Here is a 25,573-nt window from a genome sequence, read left to right as displayed (position 1 = left end):
GGTGGCTTTAGATGCATACTAGTTAAAATTGTAGGAGTTATATATTTAACAACTAAACTTGTTATTTACATAAATAAAATTCAAATTTTAAATAACATAAAAAATAACACTCACTTTATTATAATCTTGTCATCAATGGTTGGTGAGAGACTATTAGCTGTGAAATCCACAATGGGGCTCAAGTCCTGGACTTGTTTGATCATATGTTGGGTGGATTCTCACGTCTAACTAAGGCTTCGTTTGGGATGGCTTTCTTACTGCTTCTTAAAGCAGTTTTTTAGTACAAAAATTTTACTTTTAGTACTAAAAAACTATTTTAAAAAGCAATAAGAAAGTCATTCCAAACAAAAACGAAACCTAATTCTTATTCTTCTTCACACATTGTGATCCTACCATTGTATTCGCCAACAAGCTCCCATCTTGATTTCTCCTTCAAACACTACTAAGCTCAGTGATACCTTCGACAACACCCTCTAGTGACGACTCCCTTGTACTTTTGTCGTCAATGATTTGCAGTTAAGAGCACAATAGAGAGAAGGTTGTGTGTGTGTGTGTGTGTGTGTGTGTGTGAGAGAGAGAGAGAGAGAGAGAGAGAGAGAGAGAGAGAGAGAGAGGCATACAAAGATATAAGATACCTTAGGGGTTTACATGAGTAGCGTGCGGGCATTCTTCATGGCAAGATGTTATCACAACTTAGTTGTGTATAGCCAAATCCGTCAAGACTTTCATTAACTTCGCTAATGAAGTATTATATTATATAAATAGTAAGATTTAGATTCTAATATATATATATATATATTATCGATTGCTATGTATTTAAATTCCCCAAAAGAAATTAACATGATGTTTATTGAGAGAGGATATAAAAGCTAAAAGGCTTAGCAATTGTGAAAAAATGCTTCTCTATTATGAGCCTTTTTGTTTGACAAAGAGACTCTTGGAATTGTAGGAAGTCAAAAATGATCAATGGATTAAATTTGTTAGGCAATTTATTAGCCTAATTCGGGCTTAGGGTTTAGTTAGGAGTATTCCACCAAAAATGTATATTACAAATCCATTGTGTGTTGTAAATAGATAAATCTTGATTGAATTAAAGCACATTTCTTAACCATTATTTCAAGATCTTACATTTGTCTTTAGTGGGGGAGCCAAAAAATTTTTTTACAGGTTATAAATTGACTAATTTTAAAAATATCATAAATATTTTTGAATAGTTATTACAAATCTTAACATAAAATTTTAGAGGGTGCAAAAATTAAATATTTTTTTTGCAAAAATTATATTTATTCATACGAAGACATATAATATATGAAGTCCTATAAAAATGGTAGAGGGCATGTATACCCTCTCATGCTCTCTCTAAAATTCGCCATTGATTTTCTTGGATATGTAGAGTTTTGCTGGGATGATTGGGCCATGTATTGCTTACTAATTAAAAAAAACAACATGCATACAATTCGTAATCTTACATAAAATTTGAAAACCCTAAATATACTATATATTGGAGGATGTGTATATGATATACAATAGTATATATGATTGAAATAATAAAACGAGTAGTTTATTTTGTATTACGTTACGCAACTCATATTGGTCTGTAGGTTAGGAGCTTTGGAGCTTTGGCTGCCAACCAATATGTCTTGAGTTTGAGTCTTGCGAATGTGTGGAGAGTAGGTTTGCCTTAATTTGCCTAAATGTCCCCCAAAAAATTCTTGTATTAAGTTTAACCATTTGGATTGCATTCGCCTATAAAAAAGAGTGTGAGATTGTGAAGGCTTCTCCATTTATTCACTGAGAAAAGTAACTCGGGCTTATGATAGTAAGCCAGTTAGTGAAATCCTAGTTTTTAATAGCTTTGATTTACATTCCTTACACATTTGCATATTTACCTTACAAGTTTGATTGTTATTATAGTGATTATTAGAATTCATGACCTTGGGCACTTGTACATAATATATGAATTTGTGCTTAGAATGTTTTTTTACTTTTCTCATTTGAAGAATATAAATGTTTTTTTAATCATTTCTTTATTGTGCACTTATGTGCTTTTAGGGTTTAGTGAATTTACTTTTATTGTGTGAGTAATTCAATGGTTTAACACACAAAGATTAATAATTAAACATCCACTCATTCGCTTTATCATACAAATTACATCAAAGTTCTCACGTGAAATGCCTCCCTCATTAGATTGATCTATGTTATTATAAGTGTGAAATCAAATATTCTTCAGTATAGTTATTTTTATTTTATTTAATAATTGAATATTCTTACAACAATAACAACATCAAGCCTTTATCTCACTACGTGGGTCAGCTACATGATCCATTTTCTCCTTTGTGCTATGTTAAGAGTCAAATTCTCATTTGAAGGTCATTTCTAATATTTTTTAACAAGTCTTTTTAGATCTACCTTCATCTTTCTTAACATAAGTCAAATTTAATACATATACTTCCCTAACTGGGTCATCAGAAGACGACCGTTTTATGTGATCACACCATCTAAGATGACTCTATCTAATCTTTTCTTCCACTAGAGCTACTACAACCTTTTCACGTATATGCTCATTTCGTATCTTGTCTCTAAGAGTAAAGTCAGTCATCCACCTGACCATTCTCATCTCTACAACACTTAACATAATATTATGCTTCTCTTTTAAAATAATTGAATATTCTTGAGTATTATTTAAATCTTATCTCATGTAATCATATTAATATATATTTGATTTTTAAATTATTAACTTTCATATGTGTTTATTTTTTAGGGCTTTTGTTAGGAGAATTAAAAAAAAAAAAGTTTAAGAGTTACATTGCACATTCAATACACCGCCTCTTTTTTTGGGCTTCATTTTAGATGGCTTTTTTAGTAATTCTTAAAGGAACTTTCTATTAAAAAAAATTAATTTTTTACTAGAAAACTGCTTTAAGAAACAATAAAAAAAAATGCCCCAAAATGCCTTTAACCCATAATTCGTATCAAAGCAAAGTTCTCCTAATTATCTTTTATGCTTAATATTTTTTAGTTAAGACACAATGGAGCATTTATTTATTTATTTACGTTTTTCTAGTGATTTACCACCTTTTTTGGGCGGAATAACTTTTTATTTATAGGATAAATAAATTAAAGTTTATGATTTCTGCATGAAATTAATTAAAATTTTAGCTTGATTGTCATGAATGAGTCTTTATCTAGTAGAAATGATATTGAATCAAATAATTTGAATATGGTAACTATTTCTTATTTTTATTATATTACCTAATTATTTAAACTATTTTCACCCTTACAACACAACACCAACATCAAGCCTTTATCCCATTATGTGGGTCGGCTATATGAATAATTTTTTTTTTTTCATTGTGTCATGTTAGGAGTCAAATTAACATTTAAATTTAATAAAAATATCATTTCTAATATTTCCTATCCAATCCTTTTTAAGTCTACCTCCACATTTATTAACATAAGCCAAATCCAATACATCTACTCTTCTGACCGGGTTATTGAAAGGTCGGAGTTTTATTTGCCCAAATCATCAAAGTCAACTCTCTCTAATCTTATACGCCACTAGACCTACTCCGACAATTTCATGTATATACTTGTTTCTTTTTCTATCTCCACCAGTATAGCCATTCATCCACCTGAGCATTTTTCAGCCTTGAAATTTTAAAAAAATGTTTTGGACGCTCTCATCTCTATGTATAGAATTTATGGAATAGAAGGTGGGAAGATTATTGAATAATGGAGTTTTGAAAGAAAATATCATCAAAGACTAAATTGAAGAATGACAATGATTTGCCTCCAAGAAGGAAGATTAGAATATCAAAAAGAAAAACAAGATTGCTAGAGGAAGGGAGAACAATGAAGAATTGTGCCCCTTATTGCACAATTTGTGGAATAAGATGATGATGGAAAAGAAAATAAGTATGATCTCCTTGACATTATTTGAATTTGACTCTAAAAATGAGGTAAAAGAAATTTCTTATGAAGAATTATCTAATACATTCAATGAATTAGTTTTAAACTTGAAAAACTATTTTTTTTTTTTCTTAAAGGGAGAGAATTTAAGCCTTTGAAATGGTTAGTAGATGCTTTAAAGGAGAAACGAATCTTGCATTCTAAATGTTGAGATATCGCATAGCAAAGCATTATTTAAAAAAAAAAAAAAACCTTAGCTAGTTAGAATAAGAGATATAAACAAGAGGTAGAGTTGTAGTTCTTTTGAAGTTTTAATTTTTAACATAATGAATATATAATACAAAATATCAGTTTGTATGTGAAAATAAGATGGATTTAATGGGACTAAAATTAGAAGCTTCTTTTATGTTTATAAAATAATTATTTCAATGATTACATTATAAATTTTATTAAAGCATGATTATCAAAACATAAGCTATATTTTGAGCAAGAGAAATTATCACATAACATATCCTTAAATAGTTCATTAATGGTATTTTACAAATGTAATCATAAGTAATTAAACAAAGCTTATAGGATCAAATCAAATTACATTAGCTTAAATAACACTAATGTGTTATCAATTTATCATGTATTATAATTTGAAAGCATGATTCATAACTTTAGGTGTAGCTTTAAAATGCTTAGGCATGTTTAGTTATGGTCAAGATTTAGGCATGATTGCAAGATCATTTTTTAGTAAATTAAGATAATTCTTGGGGTAGTTTCTCTTCAATGCATTTTTCTCCATAATGGCTCTTCTTTAAGTGAAATTATTTTGTGCAGATACGAACTCCGTCCGGAGGCGAATCAAAACATGCCACATCACTTAAGTGATGTGGCATGTTCTGATTCGCTTCTGGACAGTCTAGTACCCACACATAATAGTTTTTTCCTTTTTTAAAAGGAATTTCCATCTCATTAGCCCTATCTTCAAGAAAGTATAGTAGAGATAATTCAATGCATGAATTTTCTTCATCATAAATTGAGCATAATAGATCACAAGGACCACAGGGGCTTCAACTTAGGCTTCGGTTGGAACGCTTTTTTTATTTCTTATTGAAGCAATTTTTTAGTTTATAAATTAAATTTTTGTATTCGAAAACCACTTCAAGAAGCAGTAAAAAAATCGTCCCAAACGAAGCCTTAAACTTTAGGCACCATAGGATCTATTAGGAGGTGCTAGGAACAGATTGAGGTTTAAGCTTCTAAAGATATATAAAGAAAGTTGTAGATCAACTAAGAATTCTTAAGGAAGCCTTTTGTTTTGGTTGTATGGTAACAAATGATTGTTATGGAAAGCATAGCCAGAAGGAAGGATTCTATTGACTTCAGAATATACAGATTGTTTCCATATGCAAAAGGACCTATGATTGATTGCTACTAATGCTTAAGAGCTATCTATCAAAAATATAGATTTTCTTCTCCTTCTTTTAGGCTTCATTTGGAATGACTTTTTTACTGCTTCTTAAAGTAGCTTTCTAGTACAAAATTTTAATTTTTGAACTAAAAAATTATTTTAAGATTCAATAAGAAAGACATCCCAAACGAAGCCTTATTCTTCTGATTTTTTCACCATATTGTATTTAGAATCCTACAGCACAATTGCAAAGACAAAAGCAACAACTACAACCAAAATATATCTTAGATGAGCGTATTATTTCCAATTGCACACCTGGAAATCAACATTTCTAGCTGAAGTGGGCAAAGCAGTTGCAAAATTCTGAAGCTCCGTAAGCACTCCAAAGCCAAAATCCATCAAGGTTAGTTTTCCAAAGTTCAGGAGAGCTGGCAGCTGGGTCTGTTGGAGGAAACAACACAGCTATGTGCAAGAAATACTGATAGTTTAGAAACAATAGAAACAACAAAATAAAATTACTACTGCCAACCTCCACATATCTTACAATTCTTAAGTTTGTCTTTATAGATAAATAAAGATTATAAGAGACAGAAGTGCATGTCTTCATGATTTGGGAGCGACTTTCTCTTCTAACTTTCCTATTTGAAATTCATTGTTTCTTTTTCTTAGGTTTCGTTTGGGACACTTTCGTACTACTTTCTAAAACGACTTTTTAGTGCAAAAATTTTAAATTCAAAAAATTTTTGTACTAGAAATCTGTTTTAGAAAGCAAGAAGAAAGCCGTCCCATATGAAGCCTTAGTCTCTTGCTTACCAGTTTATTGCTTTGTGTGGAAGAACTCCAATATGCCACACATCAGAATATCCTCATGATTTATGCATATAGATTTGTTGTAAGCGAAAACAATTTCATCTCAAGCAAATTTGTTATGCCCAAGATTGAAAAAACTTATAGCAAGCCTTCCAATTGGTGTTTGCATAGATTTGATTCATCATCTTGATTGCTTTGACTGTTAAAAAAAGAATGATTATAGATGAGTTTTAGCTGGGAAGTCAAGAAGATGGACAGTCATTTTGTTCTGACAACCATCCATAACATAACTTGTAGCAGAAATTTTATTTTATGAGAACTTTTCTCCATTATAACATGAAAGTTCTTTGTATGGTCTCTTTGAATTTTATCCAAAACCCATGATGTCTTTGCGTCAGAATAGCTTGTTTTTCCCCCAATTTTTCTCAAGGGTGTAGAGGGAACATGCCTTAGAGAATAAAACTCACTTTAGAGGGAACTCGAAGACATTGAAATCTCAAGAGGCACCCCTGGCTGAGGTTCAAGTACATGTGCATCCGGAAGCTCCTCCTTCAACAATTCCTGGGAAAAAATTAGGAATTCATAGTTCAAGCAAAAAGACAATGGAAAATGATAAATGAAGCAAAGGCATTATGAAATCATAGACAATGTAATGCATTCATCATAAATCAGCATCAGTATGCCTCTATTCTATGGAGAGAATGAACTTAGCAAGATGTTGACCTACACACCAAGTGCGCACGTAAAGGAGTGAAATCGGCGACAAAAATGACAGTCGGTGACCCAAATGATGTTCAATCGTCGAACGAATTATGCCGTTGTTGACCTGCATCTTATATCCAAAAGAAATAAAAAGAAAGAAGCTCAAAATCTTACCTTGACTATCGGATCCAAGAATCCCGCTGGTAGAGTCGCTCCCACAAATCCCGCTCCGTACCTCGTATACGTCAAAAAAAAAAAAAACCTGCCAAAATCCCGTTGTTCGGCGCCGTCTGCAGCGTATCCCGAAAACCTTGCGCACTTCCTGCGTAAATCCCGTGATCTTGCGCCTTTTCCACGTCTATAAAACGAAGGGGGAGAGGCTCCCGTTCGTCACTTCCCCACTCGATCGCAGGAGCTCCCAACCTGTCGCCTGCTCTGGCCGATCCCATTCCACCGAGCTCGATCCCGATCCCCCCCTCCAAGCCGAGCACCTACCTCCACTCCAGCAGGTTGACGACTCCCCGAACCCCACCTTCCGACCTGCTCGATCCCAGAGAGAGAGAGAGAGAGAGAGAGAGAGAGAGAGAGAGAGAGAGAGAGAGCAGTCGGCAGTTGAATTGGTCGAGATCAATCAAAGTCGGCGACTAACACCTAAAAATGACGTGCGATGTCGCCCAAATGACGTTCAATCGCAAAACGAACTTTTGTCGTTGCATTTGGAACGCCGGGGTCATCTAAAAATGACTATAATTCCGCTCAACTAAATCGCGCGACGAAATTGACATTGTTTTCAAGGCGGCAGTGCACGAATTTCAAGATAAATGCATGAAAGCTAAGGCAAAAATCTCTATTATTTTAATAATAATTATTATTATTATAAATCAGGTAGGAGATAGCCTGGTGTGTGCTTGCGGCGAAGTGGGTAGGCCTTGTACACACTCTTGTAGTGTGGCAGGGACAACTTTAAGTACCCGAGTATAAGCTACAGTGCCTGTGGGGAAAGAAACTGTGTATATTCAAACAGGTACCTCAAAGATCCATATGTGCTTTTGTAGCACGGTGGGATTGAAGTCACAACCACAATATCGCACAACAACTATCACACACGCTCTTATAGCATGGTGGGAAGGCCCAGCTCCCCAAATTTTTTCCAAACGAGGGAGACGCCGAATGATGCTGAAATTTGAAATGATCGAGGACCTGAATTTAAACAAAAGCACATGGGACTTGTATGAAGATCAAGATATCAACTTTGAACAATAAGGGAACAAAGATTTGAACTAAACATCATGGAACAGAACCCTAAATCCTTAAATGCATAATTGAATTAAAAATGCAAGTGCTAATTAATAATTCAAGCCATTCATTCAAGCATAAATGAATAACAAGGAACTCGCGATGGCTGAAATTTCAAATACCGTTTGTGTACTAACAGAGATCACGTGACCAATGTACAACGTTTATATAAATAGTACCCTGCAAGAAGGGATAAACATGCATCAAACAATCAATTGCCAGCCAGTATGCATAAAAAGGATTTAGTAGGGAATGCAGCAATGTTTGGCAATTAATTCTGCCATGCGGTGAATATTATACCATCCCTGTGATCAATGTAAAATAACCTATAATAAATGTAATAATGCCTCACAGTCAACACCAATAACTCATATGAACTAATACTACTACAAACAAGCACACTAGGCCACCTGTGAATGGTGGCGGTGGACATCGGGGGTGGACATGATACAAGTACATGTAGAATGCAACAAACACTAGAGTGTCCATGCAGTCGACAACAATAGTACCCTATAAGTACATTTAACCATGCAAGCAACAATGGGTGACATGCGGTGAATTATAAATTAAGGTGTGCTTGCAAATTACAAGGTAAATACAACTTATATGCAAATTAGTATCATTTGAATGCAAATGCTTACAAACCGCCATAAAAGACAGATGCGACAGCCATGATAAGAAGAAAAGCATTCACTTCATACAAGAGCTGAAAGTTTAGTTGATTAAGTACAGCTAAGTCCTCCAATTGATAATTCCAACATGCTGATATTGACAGTTAGGTATAAAAACAACTTGAGGTATGGAGGAAACTTGTTGAAACGTCATTAAAGGAAGACCCCAATTGTGATGTGAAGCATGCAGAATTGAATGATTCTATAGAGTCAAAGAATGATCAGTTGAAGATGTGTTTAATCTTATCATCTCTGTAGAAATACCGAAGACTTTCAACAACCGCAAGTATCTATGAACTGTTATAAGAAACCCGCTGATATGCTACCAGAAGAAGGCCCCAATTATGAAATTAATCATACAAAGTTGAATGATTCTATGAATGATTTCGTAGAGTCAAAGAATGAGCAGTTGGAGAAAAAAATGTCTCATTCTAACACCTCTTCAGAAATATTGAGGTTTCTAAAGAAATGTCATATTATTCGAACGAATATATGGAGATCAAACCTCACAACCTAATGTCCTACATGTGCACCATTTAAAGTTGCAGCTACAGATTGAAGAAAGCTGCTCTTAATTGCCATGTCAAGGACAATAAGAAAAGCCTCCACATCCCATATGCATATCAGATGCTAGAATGTCGTTGAGATACTAAAAACTATTCTTTGTTTTGTCCTGCTCATGCTTTGAGGAGAATATCTTGTGGCAAATTAAAGACGAGGAGAGCCAACAACGCATCAGCCGAGCCTTTAGTCCTATCATATTATGATACATCATCTACCACAAAATGACTTCATACAAGTTGAATATCGTCATCTAGCCTGAGCAAGGATTGAATGATTTATGGATTTGATCTCTCAAAGGACGAGAAAATGGAGCTTGCATCAAAACAATAAAGTATCTCAAGGCTATTATGAATGCAATGCTATGATCCACCTGTAAGCAAAAGCAGAGAATCAGTAGTAAAAATCATGGGCCACTATAGCGCAACGAAATGCCACTAAAGCCGCAATATTCATGCAAGCGGGCAGAATTCATTTGAAGATTTCTAAATGAAATTCGGCGCATTTATTAAACGTGGTTATTTGCATAGTCGATAATAAAAAAAACCCCTTTGCACTGCATGCAAATATTTTAAAATGGCTCTCATACATGCATTGCAACATGCATGATAATTCATTTAAACATGTTATACAGCATCATGAGATGCATTTAGTTGTAACAAGTGCATTGCATTTACATGTTAATATGTTGTATATGCACGTGTCATAACTTGCAGAATACATCATGTGAGCATGTCATCAGATATTGCAAATATATCACAAACCTCTGGCATGCATTTGCAAGATGCTGATAATTTCATTCTAGCATGTTGTCAAACATTACTATTGTACCCCAAAATAATCTCCGGTGTGTATCTGTACGACACCGAGAATTTCATTCTAGCATGTCATCTGACATCGCTGTTGCATTTCAAAATAACCTTTTGCTTGCATCTGTAGGATGCCGAGGATTTCATTCAAATGTGTCATCCGACATTACAATTGCATTTTAAAATGACATCCTACATATATCGCTAGGAAGCAAGGGGTTTCATTCAAGGCATGTTATTTGACACTGTATTCATATCTCAAAATAACCTCTTCACATACATTTGCAAGATGCCGAGGATTTCATTCAAGCATATCGCCTCGACATTACTATTGCATTCCAAAATAGTCTCCGATATATATCTGTAAGATGCCGGGGATTTCATTCGAGCATGTTGCCTCGACATTGCTATTGCCTTCCAAAATAGTCTCTAGCATATATTTGTAGGATGACGAGGATTTCATTCTACCGTGTCATTCCAACATTGCTATTGCATCCAAAAAAATGACCTCTAATATGTATTTGTAGGATGTCCTGGATTTCATTCAAGCATGTTGCTTGACATTGCAATTACATTTTAAATGACCTCCTGAGTACTGAGGATTTCTTTCAAGTATGTGTAAAATGCATCATACATGTATACATACAGCTGTTATGCAAATACATCATGTCGTATGCATTGAACAGGCATACACCCGCATGGGTCTCGGCGAGCGTGTTGTTAGTACACACGTGACGACGGAGGACGCTGTAGAATTTGAGGTTGAATTCGATCCTCTGTAGACAAGTGTACAGAGTCGATAAGGTTCAAACCCATAAAATAAAATGAGCCATAAACACCCCGATGATGGTCATGCTGATAGAAAATCTCAACTAGAGGGAAACATAAACATTTAAAATTTCTCCCAAAAGCTCATAAATATTTAAAATTTTAAAAATACCAGGATCTAAGATATTTAAAATTAAAACTAATCATCAAACACTTAAAACACAAATACTCATCCATCATCCGCAATAGTTTGTTGAGGTGGACAAATATGAAAACTAATTCAACTCACAAAAAGTTAATGTCAAGTCGAGAATATCACTAGGATTTATTCTCAATTTGTCTCTTGCCCGTAAGGACGTGGTGTGTGTCATCTAACCGGTAGTTTCGTCGCCAAATGACACTACATTAATAATTACGCCGCTAAAAGGCGCCATATATAAACGATTATGACCGGGATCTGCTGAGCAGGTGGTTTTGTCGCCAAATGGCACCATTATGTTACGGTAATGGTCAGAGCATGAATGTTCCCCAACAACTCCAAATCATTGGGTAACAAATTAATAGGATATGATCGATAGGGCACAAAGGACTCTGTTAGCTAAGGTGGATTCAAATTATCCCCTTAGACAAATATTCATCACTTGTCTGCAAGGTACTCTTGGCCAAAGCAACCCATGGTTGTGGACAAGGATCCTTCTATCAGGTTGGGCTGACTACCTCCTCTAACTAAGAAGACCAGAGACCATGATGACCCGAGATGATGGAATCATGGGATCTTAATCGGGTTCATCATCACTCCCCCCACCAACCACTTTAAGTGCAAGATTGTAAAATTTTTAATTGTAAGTATTAAATTCTCACATACCTAAACCCATGCTACTACTATACGTCAAATACTCTATATATGTTTGATGACTAGTGTTAATAAAAAATTCCTCTCGTTATCGGAAGGCGTAATTAACTATAGGGGCTTGCGCCTATAGGAAACCAGAACTCATATGATAAAGTCCTCGCAAAATGAGGGCGAAATCTCTAGGTGATGACTTGTCTTAAAACTCAATCCGCCTTCTGAAAATTTGTCAACATAACTTAAATGCTAAAACTCTCCTTGACTAGCCAAAAAAGCAAAGAAAGAGAAAGGGGTCCGCAGAGAAGCCGAGGCACGAATTTTCGGAGCACATACAAGATTTGCTAAAATTGTGAGCTACTCTATTAAATTTATTGCCAACTTTCTGGCTGCTTCATCATTATGCATGTTTTATGATGTTTCCATTAAAGATGAAAAATAAAATTCTACTGTGCAACTTAATTTTTAATTGATATTAGCCTTCCAAAAATACCCAGGAATAGTCCATTGATAGAATTGATTAAGGAAGAAGATGTCACCTCAAGCACACAGCATGATGTTTAAAATGTGTCCAACAATCAATATTATAATAAATAGTGCAAATCCAAACCTTAAAAGATTCCACCGTCCCCTCCGAACGAATGATACTTGAGAGAAACCCTTTACCATTAAGATCACCATTCTTCATTGGAACAATGTACCTAGAAACACGAAAGTAATCAAGCCATATATGTTTAGATATGCAGATTCATAACCAATAAATCAACAGTGTATACTTTGCTTGCAGTAACTTTGCAAGATGAACTGCATCTTCTTGTCCAGAAACCAAGGTGAATGAAGGAAGTAGCTGTTTAATGACTGGCGTGATGAGTATGTCCACCTTATATTCTTTTAGAAAAGACTTGTTGTATACACAGTGCGGTTCATAGTAGAGTTTCAGATTACTTCTTCTTGATGTGATAATGTACCTGCTAGTGAATTGTCTGATCAGCTACCTCTTAACGAGGGCACATGAAAATGTGCCTGGAGTGGAATCATTAGAACCATTAAAATGACTAACAAATTAATCCATCAGAGCAAAAGGGCATTGCTAGCATATTGTCATAGTTTCAATTAAATAACCTGCAGCTCAAACAAATGCCAATATCAATTTACCCATTTTCTGGCCTCTGCCAAGGAGGACCTAATATAGGACCTGCAGTAGCAAGGATATTGAGCTTTCCTCCATTTCTGCCTTCAAATTCAGAAGTTTGGCCAGGTTCTAGATAAGTTACCTGTAAAGCATTTAAAGTTTTCAAGTATCACGTTGGAAACTAATTTAGGCTTCGTTTGGGATGGCTTTCTTTCTGCTTCTTAAAGCAGCTTTTTAGTACAAAAATTAAAAATTTTGTACTCGAAAGCTGCTTTAAGAAGTAGAAAGAAAGTCGTCCCAAATGAAGCCTTAATCACTTGCTAAGTTTATATCAAGTTGGAAACTAATTTAATCACTTGGTAAATTTAAGAATAGAACTGATGCATTCAATTGCCATCTTTTCTGCACTGAGTTTCTGTGACTCCAAAATTATGAGAGGAACATTATTAAACAATACCAAAAAACATGTAGAAATAGTTACTCAAAAGCAGAAGTGGATTCAATTCAAATTTTGTTGTGTACGTTTGTGCACATCCATTTCTAAAACATACAAATAAACTTAAAGAATATGAAAGACAACTTTAATGAGAATACACCATGTCAGAAGCAAATGAATTTAAGGAATTCCGTTACATAGTTCTGATACAGTACAAGACAAGTTCATGGTTTTAATCCTCTTTGAAGAACTCTAAAAGCCTTGTAAAAAAACATCATCAATTTCAGCTATTCCATTGTTTCCGCTCAAGTGAGAATATCTAGCTCAGTTAAATAAATTATGGTACAGCGAACAGAAAAAGTTAATAATAAAGGTTACCAAAAGAAGCAGTTTCTTTAAAAAAAAAAAATTTGTGCCTTGGCTCATCAGTTGTTGTGAAATCTTTGAAGGAAGATAGATTTTGAATTCAATTTCTTCTCCTACCCCTCTTCCTTTCTCGGTCAGCCACAAGAACAGCCGCCCAGTCTCCTCCTTCCTCTAGAACAACCTCCTCTTTGGTTGTCTTCTCTGACTGGACTGCTGGCCACTTCTTGGTTGCTCCATCGAGAGAGAGAGAAGAGGGGAGAGAATAGAGGAAGAGAGGTAAAGACCTCACAAATCTGTATTGACTTGTTCTTTAGGATAAAACCCTTTCTTTAGCCTATCTAGCTATCTATGAACTATATATAGACATTAGCAACTTGACACTGATATGGTGTCTTGCAAAACAACTATAACCTAAATCAGAGCTTGATCAAGCAAGGTCAATCCTAAAGAACAAATCAGTACATATTTGTCAGCTCTCTCCCTCTCTCCCATGTTCTCTCTCTCGGTGGAGCAGCCAAGAGGTGGCCGGCGGTCCACGAAGAGAAGAAAGCCAAGGAGGAGGCTGTTATAGAGGAAGGAGGACACTTGGCGACTGTTCTGTTCTTGTGGTTGATGGAGAAAGGAAGAGGTGTAGGAGAAGAAGGTGAATTCAATATCTATCTTCCTTCAAAGATTTCACAACATCAGTCATAGCAGAAACTCTCAACTAAATATCAAATATCAACCTCAAACTTAAATGCACTGAAGCTCGTTAAATAATAAAGCCCCTAATGCATAGATAGCTTCTTAATATCTATCAAAGAATAATTTTTAAGCATTTCTGATTGAGGCATCAAATTATTCTGAAGAGATGCTAAAATATAGAAATCTCAAAGCCTCAATGCCCGTTAAATAATAATGCATTGCTTGAAGAATGACAGTCATCTTATCATAACTAAAAATTAATGTACCCTCACATTAAAAATTATAATTATATTTTTTTTAATTCTTAAAAATTTATAATCCATTAAAATTATTTCAATGAACATATCCAATATATAAATAACAGTAACATACTTCAATTTTTAAACATAATAGAACCACAAGGGAAGCTGCAAGACTACCAATACCGCAATTCATTAGAAGATTAATCAAAGCTAATACTGACAAAACTTTTTAAACCTTGATACAAATCAACAAAAACAAGTTATCAATTTCAACACAACCATCACAAAAAGAAACTTGATCCTTTTTTCTCATTTATGTATTCTTTTTGTTATCATAGTTACAGGAGGTTCAATGATACATGTTAAAAGGCAAGAACATATAGGCATGAAAAAGGTAATACTTGCTGTTGAATGTTCATATTTAAATTCCAGCAAATCGACATGAAACAACAAAGGCATAACAAAAGGAAAGGACCGATTGATAATCTAACTTACATTTCTAAAGAGTGATCTTAAAATAGATTCTGCATTCGGAGTGGAGAATACTGGAAGGTTAGGATGCTTCTCTGAAAGGGGTCTTAGCGTCTTCACATGGCAGTGGTCATCAAGGCTCTGTGTAATCAGTAGGCAGTCCACCGCAGGGAGATTCTCGAGCTACCTTCAAGGTATTGATACACAATTAAGACTGGTTTTACATCACTCCCCTACAGCACTATCCATATATCCACATGAAACCAAAAACAATAAAATAGGAGAATCAATTACCCGGAACGTGGTCAAAACCTTCTTGGCGGCATCATACAGCCACGGCACCCCAAAATCCAGGTTTCCCACCAAGATGGGATCCACCAAGACGTTCACTCCATCTGTATTCCATAACCAGCTGTTTCCCTGATAATAAGGAATGCGTTCAACTCGTTCGAAGAAATTCACATGGGGCAATTAAGGTAAAAGAGAGCAAGGAAATATGAGAAGCGAACCTCTAGATAGGTAAGCTCAAAGGCGTCAGCTTTGGTTCCAGGAGTAGAGCTGGAGATAGAGGAAGAGGAGGAGGCCTTGAGGCTTTGGTTTCTATCAGAGTGGAGTGTAAGTCGGCGGCGACCGAGAGGAAAGAGGAGAGAAGAGGGACGATGACACGGAAAGGAGTCGGGAGAAGCTCTGCTGATGCTGATGCCCGGTAATTGAGCGAAAGAGAGGGCGGCGAGCACCATGGAAAAGAGCGAAGACCGTAAAAAAAAAAAGCGGAAGGTAAAGACGGGTTGTTGAATCGCAGAACACATTCGTCGTTAATAGGATCTGCATGGCTCGAATCAGGCTTGGGACACGTTTCTAATCTGCTGTCCACCCATTTGATTTGAGATTTGGGGTCGCAAGGCGGAGAAAATATTTGATGGGGAGTCCGGATATGGTTGTATGTTGGAACATCAATTAAATTTAGACACATGTATTTACATGTAAATATTTTTTTTTTCTTATGATCTAACTCAGTCCAGAGATGAAAATTTTGAAATGGCAAGATAAAAATTTTCAAATCATGACAGATTAATAGTCCCTAGATGTGCGGAGTAGGGTAAATTTTTATCGTCGAACAAGGATTGCTCTTATCTCCTTCTTCGGTCCTCATTTCAATTCAGGCACTCTTCATCTTTGAATAAGAATCGGTTTGTCATCTCCTTGAGTTCATATTCGAAGAATGATCACTCTCTTCATCATCTTTATGCGCCATCCAGCAGCCAGATTCGCAAGGTTAAATTTAACCCCATTGTGAGCTTGATTAAGGTGGCATTTTATCACTGGATTTGTTGAAGGCATGAACAACGAAGCTAGATACTCTGTTTGACGTTTTTCTCAAAATTACTTTTAGGGTTTAGGGTTTGGGTCATTCGCTTGTCGCATTTTTGCAGCTATTGCGAGCATCCAACAAACGCCAAACAAAAATGCATTTTGTATTTTCCCTCCACTGTGAGTAGTGTGACACTAGTTATTGAATAGGACAGTCGGTTTGGCGTATGGTTGGATACTAGCGGCTACTAAAATCAATGAATGTCGTTCAACTAGTGATTGTTATGGTGTATTATTCAATTATTTATATTTGAATTTTGGGAAGAGGCATCTTTTTGTATAGCAACTATGTCAAACTATAATTTTTAGAAATTTGAACATTCTCACAGTTATATAAATATTGTGGCATGCTTAATTATGTATTTTCCCTCTTTTTAATGCTTTTTACAACTGTACATTGTGTATATTAGGGGAATTTTTTAGAATTTTGGTTTGTTCCTATTACACACGCATGGCATGTACAAAGTTTAGATACAATGATATCAACAATTTATGCGATAGATGGCCTGGAGTGGCGAGATAGGTGATTGCGAAGAGAGCGACGATTTTGGCAGATCGGTGGAGATCGGTGGTTCTCCGTCGGCTTGGTATGGCCAACGGAGGTTCTTTGAAGAATCTGGGTAGAGAGGCGATGGATTTCAAGACGGGTTTGGCCAGAGATATGCTTTCGGGAATGAAGGCGAGCTCCTTGGCAGTACGAAGCATTCTTGAAGTTTTGACGGAGCTTTGGAATTCTGCGGATCTCCATCGTCCTGGTATGGCTAACGGAGTTCCTTGGTTGGTTTTTTGCATGGAATACGATTTATGTGGTGAAGTTGATCAGGCAGAGGAACACTTTCGGCCCATTTTTTCGGAGGTGAGGTGAGCTCCTTGGCATGCTTAGAGTCTTGGCATATTTGGCGTTCTTGTGAAGATATGACTAAACCTTCATGGTGTTCTTGGCGGAGACGAGGCGATCTTGGAGCTTTGGAGTTCGGTGGATTTCCGTCGACCTGAGGTTCTCCTTCGGCTTGTTTTTGGGGAGGCGGACGATTTAAAATCGGTTTTGGCGAAGCATTTCCTGACGGAGGTTCTCTATTGGTTTGATTTGGTAACCGGTTGTGCTGGTTGTGTTTATTACTCTGGTTTTAGAGTCTTGATGGAATATGGTGAGGCTACCAATTTGAAGGTGTTTTTGGAGAAGGTTTTTCGTTGCCTCGTCATTGCTTATAATTTGTCATTGGCTAAAATTTTTACTTGGCTAAATTTCGGTTTTATGTGTGGATTTTGGAGTTCGGAGTTATTCTAGTGTATTGACTGTCTTGATTCCAGATTTGTTTTAATTGAGTTCTTGGTTTGTGATCAGTTGATTTGCAAGAGATTGGTGGTGTTTGGATGTTTGGATGGAAAAGATGGTTCTTTCTATTTTGAAGAATTGTTTTCTTATGGATTCTTGAAGACTCTTGGATATGATGTTCTTCTATTAGGTTTGGTTGTGGACAGAAGAATCGGTTTCTTTTTTCTATTAAAGGAAAAGTTATATTTCAAGCAGATTTTGGTTTGATTGCAACTGGTTATGCAACTATGTGGAAGGCTTTGTCTGTTAAAGCTAGAGATATTGCAGTGATTGATTTAAAGTTGTTCGGTTCGTTTATGGAAGTTTGTTTGATTCCTTCTAGAAGTATTGGAACCAGCTTTAGTGTTGTGGTTGTTGTTTGGACTCTTGTTGTTGGTATCAGTGTTATTGTTTCGTCGACTTTGTTTGGATCGTTCAAGGTGTTTGGATGTTCTGGCCGTGGTTCGACTTTGTTGAGGTGGTTGTTGGTTTATGTCGGTAATGACGAGGTGGTTGTTTGGTCTATTGCTTTTCAGTTGTTCTTTGAAGATCAAATCTTATTGTTTAAAGATTTGAAGGACTTGAAGTTTTTTGGTTTCTCTCTTGTCTATATGATGTGAATGGTGATTATTATCAGTTTATTGGTTGGCTTTGGCATTGATGAGGTCGGTTATTGGCTTCTTGAGGTTGTCGTCGGTGTTATGATTTACAGTGGAATATCACTGGTGTTGTTCTTGCCAGTATTATGGATGTGATGGCAATTTTCAGTTTATATGACTTTGCTTGTGAAGAGTCTGTTTGGAGCTTGTTGGACCATAAGATTGATGGGATCCTGGATGATGTTTGGATAGCTGGTTTAGAAGTTATTTTAATCTTTCTTGTAACTAGTTATCATTTACTTGTTTTGCTTATAGGCTTCTTACACCTTTTTAAAACCATTATGATGAAATATGGGATTTTCACTAGGTTTCATTTTCCATCTTTTGAGAAAGCTGGGAAACTAACCAACCTTTTAGGTTGTTTTAATATTTGGTATCCCCATCACCCAAATGGATTTAAAATGGAATTTTTTGAATCGCATATCCATTATGATAGTTTTAAAGGTGTATTAGGTTTGCTTTTGCTTTCTAGATTGTATTAGGTTCTCTTATTTTAATGCAATTTGCATTTCTTCAAAAAAAAAAACAATTTATGTGATATTTTTTTATTTTGATGCTTTTTGAACTAATACACAGTAAGTATATGATTTTTTTTATTTGATCTTTTTCTTATACAGACACTGTATCATGTGAAAAGCTTAGATACAACGATATAAATGGTTTATGCATTATTTTTTTCATTTTGTTACTTTTTGAACTAATACACAGTGGATGTATAAGAGATTTTTTTTAATTGTGTTTTTTTTCTTATACACACACTATGTATTGCATGTGAAAAGCTTAAATACAACGATATCAATGATTTATGTATTAGTTTTTGTTCATTTTGTTACTTTTTGAACTAATATACAGTGTGTGTATAAGAGAAAGTTTTTGAATTATGATTTTTTTCTTATACACATTGTATATTGCATGTGAAAAGCTTAGATACAATGATATCAATAGTTTATGCATTATTTTATGTTCATTTTATTGTTTTTTAAACTAACACACAATGTGTGTATAAGGGGATTTTTTATTGAATTGTGGTTACTTTTTTATACACACAATGTGTATTGCATGTGAAACGCTTATATATAATGATACCAATGGTTTATGTATTATTATTTTTGTTCATTTTGTTGCTTTTTGAAATTGTACGCAATGTGTGTATAAGAGAAATTTTTTAAAATTGTATGCAATGTGTGTACAAGAGAAAATTTTTTAGATTGTAGTTTTTTTCTTATACACACACTGTGTATTTCATGTGAAACATTAAGATATAGAGATATCCTTATACACATTTTTGCATGTATACACTCAAAAGATTACTTTTCGTTGTAGACCATCAATATTTATAGCTATATGCGACTCATGGTTAAGATTTTTGGCAAGGAAGTCGAGGAAACCTTACAGAAATTCACATATATCAATTTTTAGAGTTTCCTGCATTCTGACGGAATGTTTCCCTGATATACATGATGTTATAATTATGGAATATGCCTAGATAATGTTTTATCATTAAGGGGCATGAGCTATGATTCATTGTAGATGAAGTAGCTCTACTTACAGAATTGCCAAATAGAGCTGTTGATATTAACTAGGAAGATGAGATAGTAATAATATATTCCTCAATCGATATTAAAAATGAGATGAAAAGCATCAACAAAAGCTACTCATCATGTCCTTATTATAAATAAATGTATTATATTTCTGTTGTACAATTTATTCTTTTCATTCATAACTATAAAACTCCAAAGTGGCTTATTAGTGTTACACATAATATAGATAAATTCTCATCTTATAATTGGGCAACGGCCATTACATATTTCTCAATTTTTCATTTTAATGGGATTGCCAAAAAGTTGTTGAGGAGAGCCCACTAGGTTATATAAATGAATTTGTATTGTTACTAATAGTGAGTACTAACATCATTCAAGTATCTCTTTAATTATTAATTCATTTAAGGAATGTATTGCCTAATGTTACATTTGATCTTATAAAGGTTTGTTGTTGGAGCACACATCAATTGGTGCCCCTAAGATGGGTAACTCAAAACCCTATTTCTTTCAATGGGGCAGTCACATATTTTATATTACCCACATGTCTTCCAATTATTTGATGAGTTGGAGGATAGCTAGGTACACATGCTTCTCTACATATAATAAAATAGGTAATTTGATGTGTTCATAATCCTATTGTGATAACAATAAGAGGCTCAGTTCTATTTAAATTTTTTATTCCCTCTAGGGAGTTACTCGGGAGAAAGTAGACCTACTACATAAGAACTATATTGGCATTCAAACATCATATCTCATCTCCATTGAACATCCCCCCCCCTAATAAATTCTTTCACATATCTTGCAGACATATATTTGTATATTTTATGAAGTATCAATGCATAGAGATGATTCTAAATCAAGATTCTCATAGTCAAGTATTAAAAATATTAAATAATAAATGGATCTTTTGATATTCAAGGATTAAAAAGGGAAGCCATCTCTTTATTAACATCTCTCTCTCTCTCTCTCTCTCTCTCTCCTCTCTCTCTCTCTCTCTCTCTCTCTCTCTCTCTCTCTCTCTCTCTCTCTCTCTCTCTCTCTCTCTCCAACATATTTTTTTTAAACAAACCACATGATTGATAGTATGTTTATTGTATTCATGGGTTATTATTTTTTTATCTCTTTTTTTTTAGGAGGCTTCCTTTGAAAAGACCATTCTCATTTGTAATATCATCTTCCAAGCCTGAGAGGAGAAAATTAACCCTCTTGTGCAAGGTAGATTCATAAATCAAACTCGATCCGATGATGATAACAAATAACTTGACTATGATAATTATAAAATGGATTCATAAATATACAAAAATGCCTATAAGATATATAATAGCAGGAAGAGAGAGATGATTTTTATTTCTAACTCTAACTTCAGTTTAACATAGATTTTGATTAAAGGATTTTCTTTCTTTCTTTCTACGTAGTGATAAGATATTGGGCAAACCCAAATATGATATATAAATATATATATATATATATATATATATATATATATATATATATATATATATATATATATATATATATATTATCACTATTGAAGAAGAAAATTATTAAAGATGTTATGAAGTTTGATTAACTTAGTATCAATTTAAGATGTGTCAATTAATTTTGAGGGAAAGTCACATGATAGAGGGAATGTTAACCATATCATGGGTTAACCTTAATAAATAATCTTGAACTGTACTAAGTCTTTGACTTAAATGAGAATTTAAGATGATTAATCTTAATAAGAATTGCTCATGAGTTTTCTCAAATAGAGTGATAAAGCCAAGAATAAACTTAGCTAAGATTTGATTTAAAAATATCACCATAAGAGAAAACTTCAAATGGTGAATAAATGTTTTTATATAATTGATTAGGTCATTTATCTTTATCACATGCCTTAAGATCTATTTTCTATCAGAGTTAAACCACATGACAGAGGATAATTTTTCGTATCCATTTAGTACCCTTAGGAAATAAGATTTAAAGGCATTCCAAATTCTGACCTACAAGAAGGTTAAAGATGAGGGAATTCAGAATGATTTTTTAACTTCAACACATCAACCAATAATTATGCATTCCCAAAATTAGAAAAATAATGACATGGTTGAATAGAATATTTGAAAATACATTTGAATTTACTTCATATGAGTACTAGAAACATAGATTATGATAGAAATATCCCACCATCTATTTGTTTTACCTGTAATATAAGAAAGTAAGTAATGTCTCCCATCAAACTCATCTCAAACTCTTTTTTCAATATATTTGTAAACTCGTGATCTAGATTTTATTTTGGGGCCCCAAATAAGTTGTCATCTACATAAATCAAAGTCATAATAATAGCACATTCAATTTTTTTATAAATGGATTATTATTTGCCTTCCTTCTCCTAAAACCTAGGCTGATAAAAAATTAGCTCAATCTCTCATACTAAGCCTTAGGGGCTTTCTTCAATATGTATATAACTTCATTTAATTTGAATACATGATCATGATATAAATGATATACAATGCTAGATGGTTGTTTTCTATAGACATCTTCTTCCATTATTAATTTAGAAAGGCACTCTTTATAGCCATTTAATATAATTTATGTTCCTTACATCATAAAATTCCAACATTAATATAATGTCCACTAATCAAGCTAATGGAGCATAAGACTCATTAAAATATATCCCTTCTATTTATTTATATCCCTTGACTATTAATCTAGCTTATTTCTAACTATCAATCCTAAATCATCTAACTTATTCTTATACCACTTGAAACCATTTTCATGTTGATTAGTGGTCTAAATTCCAACTCCTACACATCATTCCTTACAAATAGATTTAGCTCTTATTTCATATTTTTTTAATTTGAAGCATCTACAATCAAAAGCATGAAAATATGACACTAGTTTTCTCATCGAGTTTGCATATGGAGTATTTTTTATAATAGATTTAATATTTACTCTAGTGATCACATAATGAACTATGTTTATTACTTTGCCCAAAAATACTTTGGCAAATTATACCCACTTAATACGATTTGGCCATATCCAGTAGTGCCCTATTTTTTTCAGATTGTTTTGTTATGATGTTTTAGGGCTTGAAAAACTATGTCAATCCTAGCTTTTTCACAAAACCCCTCAAACTTTTCATTTTTAAATTCACCTCCATGACAACTTCTAATGATCATTATAAGTAAATTTATCTTTGAATCCATTTTACAAACTTTTATGAGCTCCATGAACGCATCACTCCTTTTCACTAAAAATTCCATCAAAGTGAATCATGAGTAGACATCTATAATGATATACTCAAACATAATATATTTTCATGAACTTAATGCTATTAGACACTAAACACCTTAGTTTAGGCAAGTAAATGTTTACATATCTATGACTGGACAATGAAATAATGTTAATCTAATATCATAATCAAATGGTGAGAGTATGAAAATTAAACTCCATGCCAATAATTATAGAGTTGGTTAATGCTGATAAGATTGTGTTATAAAACATTAACAAGTATAATTTTCTTAAAGGCATTAGAGCACAACCAATGGTGTTGAGTCCTATTATCTTCCTCTTGGTGTTATCTCCTAATGGCATCCAATCACCATCACTTAGTTCTATAATAAAAGATGTCCCATCATAAGACTCAAACATCTAATGTCTAAGTTTCATATTCCTTCACTAGGACTAAAGTGAAGGCATCCCTATATAAAAATTTAGTATATCAATTTTGGAGCCTAAATCATATTGGGTCAATCGATGGAGTGAATGGAATGATCAATTTTTATAGATGGAATTATAACTACATTACATATTCATAAGTGAGCCTAAGAATTAAAACAAATTGAGGTGAACTATATGTAGTTTTTCCTTTGCAATTTCTAAGAATGTCCTTTACCACCACAAGTATTGCACCTAGTATAGTCAATAGTGTGTAGTTTCTTAGGCATTAATGAATCATGAGATATTTTTCTACTAAGAGTATTCAAGTAATCATGTTTTGCATGTAAAGTTATGTTTTTTTTACAAAGTTTTGCCCAGCAGCTTTTTTAGACAAATAATCATTGTTTTGTTTATAAATGATCAATTCATTTTGTTGTTCTATATATTAAGAATTGAAAAGTAAAAATGCTCCTTTTTTCAAAATACGATGCTTTCTCTTTAAGTTAGATAGATAACATTCATAGCACAAATAATATCAAAAATATCATCATATTACATTTTATTTATCTTATTTGTATGTTTATTCAATTACATAAAATATATGTTATCCTATTCTTGATCAAATGCCTTAATTAATGTACCTTCATTATCTAAATTTGCCTAAGTCACTTTCAATTCTTTCTTGACCCTTTCAAATGCAGACTTATCTTTCATTCTATTTTTGTTTAATGGACATTCAAATTTGAAATATCTAAGCTTATCACATCTAAAGTGCATAGGAGTAGGGGTCTCAATTTCTGGTCATGGGTCAGGTTCAAGTTGAACCCGGAACTGACCCGACAATATTCGGGTCAACCCGAACTTGACCAACTTCGGGTTTGGGTCAACTCAACCCTACAAGTAAGGCAGCGGCAGCGGCAGCAGTTCGTGCGCTTATTCAGTCAATTTTCGTTGGCGTCAGACCCATAAGGCAACAGCAGGCAGGGACAGCGGTGCGGCAGGCAGTGGCAGGCCGGCAGCGTCAGCAACTCGATCACTTGATGGCTCTATGCGACACAGACAGCGGACTATCCGATTGACGCTGTGATGCGACTCGATGGGATGCGGGCATACGCAGGCAGGAGACTCAGGTAGGCACAGGTAGATGACGCGGGTATATGCGAGTAGACTCGTTTTTACCGAGCCATTCCCGACTTTTCGAGTCAACCCGAACCAGACCAATTTTTACAAATGAGTAGAAATCTTAACCATAACCCAACTCGGTTCGGGTTCATGTTCAGATTGACCTAAACCCAAAATTTTCGTGTCACGTTCGGGTCGAATTTTCTAGTCGTGTACAATATTAACACCCCTACATAGGAGTGTCCTTCTTTTCACATGCAATGTCAATTATTAATTTATTCTAAATTTTTTTATTTAAACTTGTACTTTTGCATATATGGAAGTTTCTTCTAAAAATTTTCCTTAATTTTAACATATCCCTAGATGTTTCTCATCATCATCACTTATAGAATATTATGAGTCACTTTCACTCATGTCATGCCACTTGATGGTCATGTTCTTTGATTGCTTTTTTAGCTTATGTGCTCCTAAATAACCATATAAATGATCAATAGTATAAGAAGTTAAATCAAAACTTCAAAAAATAATAGTTTGCTTAGGCTCGAACCATATAAATAATCAATATATAGTAAGAAATTAAATCACAATATTCAAAAAATAATGGCTTCCTTAGGCTCCTATTATTTTTGCAAAGTGTATATGATCATTTCTGATACGTATTAAACATATGAATTTGGCTAAAATTATAGAAGGATTAATTAATGAATTAATTATGTTAAAAATATTAATTAACCAATAAATTGTTAGGTTCTTTTCTTTTAATCTGTTATAGAAAAATTTATGAAAATTTTCTAATTAAATGATGAAGCAATCATTCATAATA

The 25,573-nt window shown here is 34.1% G+C and overlaps 1 protein-coding gene across 5 annotated transcripts; it reads right to left on the bottom strand.

Annotated features, from left to right (window-relative positions):
- Positions 1-5,503: 5,503 nt before the first annotated feature.
- Positions 5,504-15,903, bottom strand: LOC110096962. Of its 5 annotated transcripts, none has more exons than XR_003702356.1 (9): positions 15,613-15,903; positions 15,398-15,523; positions 15,128-15,286; positions 12,928-13,046; positions 12,549-12,740; positions 12,383-12,473; positions 6,586-6,679; positions 6,122-6,317; positions 5,504-5,786 (listed from the first exon to the last, which is right to left on the bottom strand). XR_003702356.1 is itself a non-coding variant. In XM_028699394.1 (8 exons), exons 1-7 carry the CDS (start codon positions 15,841-15,843, stop codon positions 6,587-6,589), a joined length of 1,011 nt encoding a protein of 336 aa, XP_028555227.1. In that variant the 5' UTR covers positions 15,844-15,903; the 3' UTR covers positions 5,513-6,317; position 6,586. The 5 variants fall into 5 exon arrangements, 2 of the variants coding, with proteins under 2 accessions (XP_028555227.1, XP_028555231.1); XR_003702357.1 differs by having other exon boundaries at positions 5,504-5,770; XR_003702359.1 differs by having other exon boundaries at positions 5,504-5,749.
- Between the last annotated feature and the right edge of the window lie 9,670 nt (positions 15,904-25,573).

This window comes from Dendrobium catenatum, unplaced genomic scaffold (genome assembly GCF_001605985.2).
Source record: "Dendrobium catenatum unplaced genomic scaffold, ASM160598v2 fragScaff_scaffold_133, whole genome shotgun sequence".
In the NCBI taxonomy this organism is placed as follows: domain Eukaryota; kingdom Viridiplantae; phylum Streptophyta; class Magnoliopsida; order Asparagales; family Orchidaceae; genus Dendrobium; species Dendrobium catenatum.
The sequence above is the reverse complement of the archived record's forward strand: the minus strand, read 5'-3'. Positions and strand labels throughout refer to the sequence as shown.